Source organism: Anarrhichthys ocellatus, unplaced genomic scaffold (assembly GCF_004355925.1).
Source record: "Anarrhichthys ocellatus isolate YVR2014 unplaced genomic scaffold, GSC_Weel_1.0 scaffold23, whole genome shotgun sequence".
Classification (NCBI taxonomy): Eukaryota; Metazoa; Chordata; class Actinopteri; order Perciformes; family Anarhichadidae; genus Anarrhichthys; species Anarrhichthys ocellatus.
In genome coordinates this window covers 341,884-350,564 of record NW_022280053.1, presented here as the reverse complement: position 1 = coordinate 350,564, position 8,681 = coordinate 341,884, and the positions used below count along the sequence as shown (strand labels likewise).

General features: G+C 45.0%; 1 protein-coding gene across 1 annotated transcript; it reads right to left on the bottom strand.

Annotated features, from left to right (window-relative positions):
* Window positions 1-1,534: 1,534 nt before the first annotated feature.
* On the bottom strand, window positions 1,535-7,118 carry cunh2orf42 (chromosome unknown C2orf42 homolog). Its single transcript, XM_031860206.1, has 8 exons — window positions 7,032-7,118; window positions 5,215-6,410; window positions 4,967-5,086; window positions 4,322-4,426; window positions 3,620-3,727; window positions 2,792-2,892; window positions 2,521-2,683; window positions 1,535-2,442 (listed from the first exon to the last, which is right to left on the bottom strand). Exons 2-8 carry the CDS (start codon window positions 6,356-6,358, stop codon window positions 2,267-2,269), a joined length of 1,917 nt encoding a protein of 638 aa, XP_031716066.1. The 5' UTR covers window positions 6,359-6,410; window positions 7,032-7,118; the 3' UTR covers window positions 1,535-2,266.
* Between the last annotated feature and the right edge of the window lie 1,563 nt (window positions 7,119-8,681).

Sequence of the window (8,681 nt, the reverse complement as noted above, 5' to 3'; positions counted from 1 at the left end):
GATGTAGAGACGCAGTGTGCAGCCTGCTATTTCCGAGGAGTGCATATAATTTGGCGTGACGTTCTCATGGTATTAACTTGTAATCTTTAATTAATTCATGAACATTTGGACATATATTTGGAAGCATGTGTGTGATGTTTCCAGTGTTATATCTCACAGCGAGTGTGTAATTCCTGCTTTGTGATGCCCAGAAGGGAGCGAGCCAGATCCAGCCAAATTACGAAATGCAGTTCAACACTGAATTTCTAACAGAAACGGAGAACAACGAGGCACTGGTTACACTGAATTTCTGAAAGTAAGTCGGTTTGATTAATCCTATCATGGATTCCACCTTCTCTATTTTGACTAAAAAGCTTTAATCCAGTGGCACAAAGAGAAGGCGTATATCTCCATCTGCTGGGGGAAGTCTGAGCATCCATCAACCCACAGAACTACTTCTTTCCACAAAAAGTGCCTCCAGCATTGACTCCAAAGGCGTAGGTCTGGTCTCAACATTGGTAGGGAAACATATTAAGTAGGGGGGGTCTTCCCCAAAAACTATTTGAGCATCAAACCCTTAATTTCCTGCATAATAGGGATTTTTGTTTTCTGCATACATTTATGATGGAAAAGTCTTTATTCATGTAAAGGAAAACACTAAATTTAGGCACCAGGTGACAATTCAAAATGTAAAAGAATATGTTGGAACATTCTGCATCAAGGCTCTCAAGTATTCTGTACTGCTTTCAAATATGTATTCTCCTGTAGATCAACTTTTCTCATTTAATCATCAGTCATCTTGTAAATCGGTGTAACTTGTAACATGTATTCCACCTTCTCTACTTGCGTTAGAGAAGGCGAATGTCTCCATCTGCTGGTGGACGTCTGAGCATCCATCAACTCACGAGAAGAGCAACTTCTTTCCACAGAAAGTTTTCTCCAGCATTAACCCATTACACCAATACACCTCACTTCCAGCGGAGCACGTTCCAAAACAGATACATTAATGGTTGTAGTTATGGTAGGTTGTTAGGCAGAAAATCTCACGAGAGTTTGCGCACGTTAGAGACACCACCTTCCACACTTGGGACACTTTTGAGCATTATGTTATCACATCAAACTCAAGCCAAGCACAATCAACACACCATTTTAAAAACGATTATATAATGTCTTGCATTAATCCATAATGATATTATCTAATGTTCACCATCTTCGTTTAGCGTGCTAACATTTGCACTAAAAACAAAGTACAGGTGAGTTTGATGGGGATGTCATCGATTTAATACATTTCATCCAGAGAGGAAACATGCACGTCTGAACCAAATGTCACTTTAATTGATAGTCAATCAAGAGCTGTGAAGATATTTCACGTAAATACAAAAATGTCAACATTAGTAGAAAGTTGATCCATTTATCCACTCTTGAGTTATGTATCTTAACAGACATGTCATCTATTAAATGTGTTTTATTTTCTTTACGCTTACATAGCAAAACAATACAATCTGTCTTTATACATATATATATATATATATATATATATATATTATATAGATATCTTTATTTTCCCAAATGAACCAACACGTTTACCCGTTGTGAGGAACACTTACGCACGTTTACAAAGAGTTCATATTATTTAAATTTTTACTGGTTATATGATCTGTCTCGAGAAGAAAATACAAAAATATACTTCTTTTATTGTCTGTTTTGTATTTGTGTAGGAGCCATGACTCATGTCTGTGTATGTACAGTATGTCTGGTTGACACTGGGAGCCTATCTGATCTCTGGATGAGTGAGGCAGGTATATTCTATGTGGGGCACAGGTGCAACAGACGATGCATGGGTGACGGGGAGATCACATGATTGTATTCACTGGGCAGCCAGTCCTCATATCGCTGCACAGGTTTGCATAAAATACAAAAGGTAATCAATCCATAAACAGAACGCCTCACCCAACAGCCAATCAGCCTGGAATCTCCTCACTGAAGCTCGTAAGAACAAACATGGCCGAGTTGCTAATTGCTGGAATTAGTCACTAAAACAGCAAATAAATATGGATATTTAGCAGTGAGTCAAAGGCATCATGATGAGCGCTACTGACGTGATTGTGTAAAAAATACTGATCAATATGACACTGGGTAATTCACATGGCAATTGATTATCTTGCATAATACAACAATGACACATGGGGTAAGTCACAGACTGAGGCATATGAATCCATATCTGTCCTCCACAGAGGCAGTTACAACGGATTAGTGTTACTGTCGTTAGACGACCAGCTGAAGGATTTCAACGGCCTCCCTTCTCCGCCTCCGCCGCACTCGTTTTCTCACAGTTCTCTGGCTGACCGCTCTGCTGGTGGCCGAACTCGAAGCCGATCCTGAGCTCTCCCATGCGACAGCGAGGGAGCACGTCCGGGATCCACTCGATCACGAACGGAGCGGCCTCCTTCTGATCCGCTGGTCCTGAGGAGACGCGGCAGGTGTTCAAATACAGCCGACTTCATGCCGATACTTTAAGATGCATAAAACGACGTCACTCACCGACTTTGAGGAAGGTGCGGAGCTCCATCGGCCGTATGGCCTGCGGCCGATCTGTCCTGTGTCCCTCTGGTGGTTCTGGTTCAGGCGGAGGCTCGGGGCAGCGGAAACTTGAATAAGAGCCGTCAGCGTTCTTTACAAAACTCTGAAAGAGCTCGAGAGGCAGCTGATGGACAGAAGAGAGTAAGTTTGAATGTATGACATAGTAATATATATATCTTCTCCGCTTTATGGCAGCTGGATTATAAGAGAACAACGTTCAGAGAGCGTTTACCTCCGAGGAGTCAAAGATGCGTTTGACTTGCATGAGGTTGGTGATGTGCCAGGTGTACTTAGAGAAAGAGCCGAGAGGAAGTCCGTCATTCCTCACAAACGCTGACGACCACAAAAAACACACAAGGAGAGAGAAAGAGAGTCCACATTTGTTCACTTATTTGTGGTTTGGAAGAAGTATTTAGATCATTTATATATATAATAATGTAAAAGTTCATTACAGGTAAAACGTCATTCAAAATGTAGGGATGGAAGAAGTATTTTACTTGAGTAAAAGTAGCAATACCACAAGGTAGAAATACTTTACTGCATTAAAAACTCTAATTTATTAGTTAAAATATACTAAAAACTATGAAAAATAAAAGTACTCGTTATGCAGAACGTTATTCAGAATCAAATACATTATTATATTAATTAGTGACTCAATGTCATAACTTTATATACTGCTGGGTAGCTTAACCTATATTAATACATCATAAAGTATTTGTTGATTTATATTTAGTATCAAGAATCTGATTCTGCAAAGTAAAATAAATGGAGTGGTTTAAAGAAAGCACAATAACTGCCACCAAAATGTAGTGGAGGAGAAGTATGGAGTGGAAATATTCAAGTAATGTACAAGTATCTCAAAATTGTATTATAATGTATGTATAATTATATTGTATTGGATCTCAAAAAGTACAGTACTTGAGTAAATGTACTTTCCATCACTGAGATATCTGGGTACAGTGCACCTTAAACACTTGTAGCTCCAGATTTCCTGGTAATGACCAAATGAATGATGTGTAATTACATAATTAATATAATTAAGGGTATTGTGTTGCTCCACCTGTTGTGAAGTTGGGCAGCCTCCTCTTCTTGGAGCCCAGCGACAGCCGCTGCTGCAGAGCGTTGAAGAACTCCTGAGGTATGTGGTACACCAGAGGTTCTGGTTTCCCTGACGGAAAAACATCAACACCAAAAACCTCTTACTGTGTGCAACAAAGCAACCGTCAACCTGCAAAGATGAACAGGTTTGAGTTCATTTAATAGTGATTTATGAATCTATGATTATGGGTTACCAGATTGTGAGAAATCCTTTTTTACTCCCTCATGTATCAAAGGAGTATTTAGGTAATGTACTCTTTCTTCGCAATGAGAAGATTGAAGCCGCTCTTATGTCTGTGTGGTACATTTAAGGCAACAAACAGCTGGTTAGCGTAGCTTAGCATAAAGACTGGAAACAGGGGGAAACAGCTAGCCTGGCTCTGTCTAAATGGAACGAAAAATAAATAAAATTTAGAGGTTCTGCCTGGTAGGTGGATTTTTTTTACCATTATACAGAGCCAGGCTAGCCTTTCCCCCCCGTTTCCAGTCTCTATGCTAAGCTAAGCTAACCACTGTAGCCTTATATATATTTACAGTGCAGACATCAGAATGGTGTCAATTTCTTCATCTGACTCTCTGCAAGAAAGTGAAGCATTCCCCAAACTCTTGATCTATTTCTTCAACTATGAACCACTGACATGACTTCATAGAGCTTCATCTTTACCATCGAACTGGTAGTGCATCGTCTGGTGGATCCTCTCTGTGACGCCGGCCAGCCACTGCTGGAAGCCCATCGTCACCATCCGCTCATCCACGAGCTGCGAGCTCCCTGAGACACAAGCACACGGATTATAAATACCGCAACAAACTTCATTATCTTCTTTAAGCTTCTAGGTGGACCACCCACCAGACCAGATATTTACTCTTTAAAGTCTGTCAAGTTTAGTTAATAAAAAAGGCCTGCAAACACGGCCACTGCAGTGCGACCCTCTTTTTTAATAGTGGATTGGGATTAGTGCTGCGGGATTAGACAGGGGGGATGATAAAGATAGAGACAGATGTCTAAGATGATGTGAGGCTCTCTTTGACACACAGATTTAGGCAGAAAGATGAAAAAAGGTAAAGGAAAGGAGGGCGGGCAGGCAGCACCTGGAGCCTTCAGCCCACCAGCACCAGGGGCTCTCCTCTGACCGGCTCTCCTCCACACCCCAGAGGTAGAGGCCACTGAGGCAGGGAATAAAAAAAGAACGACAAGGCGAGAAAGAGAAGGAAGGACAAGTGGAAGATTCAGACAAACATGCTCTGGAGAATCGTCCTGCATTAATGTGGTGATAACAGATAGTTCCAGAGGTGTTAACGATGAAACCACCAGAGAGAGGCTCATCCAGGCGAAGCTTCTTTGTCTTGAGGCGAGCGTTGAGCGGGTCGGCCTGTTGCAGAGGCTTCTCACCGGGACTCACTACTCTACAGGTAGCGTTGTGCTGCACACCTGAGAAAAGACAAACACAGAAAAAAGACTTCATAAGAAATAGCTCAAACTCTCAGCAAGTATTTTACCAAAATGTAAAACTATTCTTTTAAAATCAGACAGAAAACAACCGGCTCAGTGTACTTTACCACTGGGGGTGTACTTGATGAACGCGGTGAACTCTGACGCCAGTTCCTCATCGCTTGCAAAGGCGCACACACAGGCGTAGAAGTGCAGGCAGGGTTGTGACGTGACCGGGCCGAGAGACGGAGGATGAGAGTTGGTGGACCCACCTGCAGGATCGACACCATGTTTGCTCTTCCTGCTGCTGCTGCTGACCTGACAGGCACAGTGGAAGACGCCATCATGCTGCTGCTCTCTGCCCTTTCTCTCGCGCTTTAAACCCTCAGACAGTCCACCCGCACCCACGGTGAGATGCAGCAGCCCCAGAGGATGCTGGGAATCTACGTGGCACTTCACCACCAGGGTGTCTTTTGCGACGCGCTGCACCAGGGGGCCCGGGGACTCCGTGGCCAGCCTCCACAGCTCCTTCCTGGCTTGAAGGGAGGCCTGCAGACCCTCCAGGACAGAGCTCTTTAAGGTCAGCGGCGTGGAGCAGCTCCGACACTCTATCGCCTGCTTGATGTGGACGCAGAGGCTGTCTGAGGACTGTTTCGAGCCCGCCGCCCCTGATTCGGTCTCGCCCTGATGTGACCGTTGACCCTGCCTGCACGACGACAAAAAGCAGCGTCCCAGGTTGATGCGGGTCAGCAGGGTAGCGCCGTCACCTGTCGCTATGGCCGTGTCTGTGGGGACAAGTTCAACGAAGCCCAACTGCGTGGCTGTGGCTCCTCTTCCTCTGTGACACACCGAGAACACCTGCACTCCTGTAGCTGAGCCTCCACCCAGACCTCCTCCTCCTCCTCCTCCTCCCACACCTTCACGCTCTTTCTCCATTCTTTCCTCACTGTCTATTATCACCCTCACCACGTCCACCGCACATTTCCTGCTGCTCCTGCCCGCTGCCGCAGACGCATTTCTGAGGGTAATCCCGCACGCTTTGTTCTTGCAGCTGAGCCCCCGGGTGCCGTTATAGACGCCACACTGCGGACACTTGCGAATCCCTCTCAGGGTGGCCCTCCCCAGGTTGGAGAGGAAGGCGGGAGTGGCGGCTGTGGTCTTTTTGCCATCTCTCTGCTTTGCTGCCAGGTTGGCCTGAGCGGTGAAGGTCTGGGGAGCGGAGGACGAGACAACGTTCGACGAGGACGACGACGCCGTTACTTCTGTTTCCATCTTTGGGACTCTCTGTCACTGACAGTTTAGCTGGAACAGAAGGGATTGAGACCTAGATGGAGGAGGAAAAATAATACATTTATGTTGAGATTATGTTTTGTACACGGAGAAACAAAAGTTGTGTAACAGTTCAACCAGACTGGGTTCCAACAGTAGCTCTCCTGTCAGGCAACACTGTGGGAATCATTTAATTATTCTTCTTTTGGGGCCAAAAGTATTTAAATGGCAAAATAATACATTTGGTAACTGAATTATACTGTTTTTAAATAGCCATTATTGAAGGAACAGGTGAGTCCAAACTTTTGAACAGTATTGTATGTAATAAATAATTTTTTGTCTATATATATGTATATATACACACACTGTATTGTGATATTGTCTGTGGGTACAGGTAGTAATAAATATAGTAAATCTTAAAGTGTCATTCATGTATCATAGAGTGAGAGTAAAGTGAAGTAAAAACAATCAATGCTTTTTTATGCAAAAAGTAAAATTGCAATATTAAACTTTATTTAAAACGTCATTGCTTCCTTAAGTTTTGCTAATTTGTCAGTTAAATGCGTTATAATGCTGCAGATTGTATCATGTAAATGTTAACATGCGGCTCCACCTCGCTGTAAACACACCTCGCGGGTCGCACGCGACCTCACCGCGTGAGAAATGTTTAAAATACCTGTGTTCGGCTTCTGTTTGGTCCACATTCATCTCAACTCTGGCCTCCAAAACCGTCTCGACCGTCGCCATTCCTCCTTACATCCCGACAACCGCATTGCGCCTGTAACGACACTCCCCATTGGTCGGAGGCGATCACGTGGTGAAAAAAATGGGGGGCGGCCTCTTCGGGAGCGCGGACTCATGGGAAGTGTAGTTCATGTAGCTTGGTGGCCGGGTGCTTTTAGATTCGTTTTCAGGTCGACTTTAGCCTTTTTAAATTTTTATTTATATATATATATATATATATATATATATACTGCTCAAAAAAAATAAAGGGAACACTTAAGCAACACATCCTAGATCTGAATGAATGAAATAGTCTTATTAAATACTTTGTTCTTTACATAGTTGAATGTGCCAACAACAAAATCACACAAAAATTATCAATGAAAATGAAATTTATTAACCCATGGAGGTCTGGATTTGGAGTCACACTCAAAATTGAAGTGGAAAAACACACTACAGGCTGATCCAACTTTGATGTAATGTCCTTAAAACAAGTCCAAATGAGGCTCAGTAGTGTGTGTGGCCTCCACGTGCCTGTATGACCTCCCTACAACGCCTGGGCATGCTCCTGATGAGGTGGCGGATGGTCTACTGAGGGATCTCCTCCCAGACCTGGACTAAAGCATCCGCCAACTCCTGGACAGTCTGTGGTGCAACGTGGCGTTGGTGGATGGAGCCAGACATGATGTCCCAGATGTGCTCAATTGGATTCAGGTCTGGGGAACGGGCGGGCCAGTCCATAGCATCAATGTCTTCGTCTTGCAGGAACTGCTGACACACTCCAGCCACATGAGGTCGAGCATTGTCTTGTATTAGGAGGAACCCAGGGCCAACCGCACCGGTATATGGTCTCACAAGGGGTCTGAGGATCTCATCTCGGTACCTAATGGCAGTCAGGCTACCTCTGGCGAGCACATGGAGGGCTGTGTGCCCTCCAAAGAAATGCCACCCCACACCATTACTGACCCACCGCCAAACCGGTCATGCTGGAGGATGTTGCAGGCAGCAGAACGTTCTCCACGGCGTCTCCAGACTCTGTCACGTCTGTCACATGTGCTCAGTGGAACCTGCTTTCATCTGTGAAGAGCACAGGGCGCCAGTGGCGAAGTTGCCAATCTTGGTGTTCTCTGGCAAATGCCAAACGTCCTGCCCGGTGTTGGGCTGTAAGCACAACCCCCACCTGTGGACGTCGGGCCCTCATACCACCCTCATGGAGTCTGTTTCTGACCGTTTGAGCAGACACATGCACATTTGTGGCCTGCTGGAGGTCATTTTGCAGGGCTCTGGCAGTGCTCCTGCTGTTCCTCCTTGCACAAAGGTGGAGGTAGCGGTCCTGCTGCTGGGTTGTTGCCCTCCTACGGCCTCCTCCACGTCTCCTGATGTACTGGCCTGTCTCCTGGTAGCGCCTCCATGCTCTGGACACTACGCTGACAGACACCGCAAACCTTGCCACAGCTCGCATTGATGTGCCATCCTGGATGAGCTGCACTACCTGAGCCACTTGTGTGGGTTGTAGACTCCGTCTCATGCTACCACTAGAGTGAAAGCACCGCCAGCATTCAAAAGTGACCAAAACTTCAGCCAGAAAGCATAGGAACTGAGA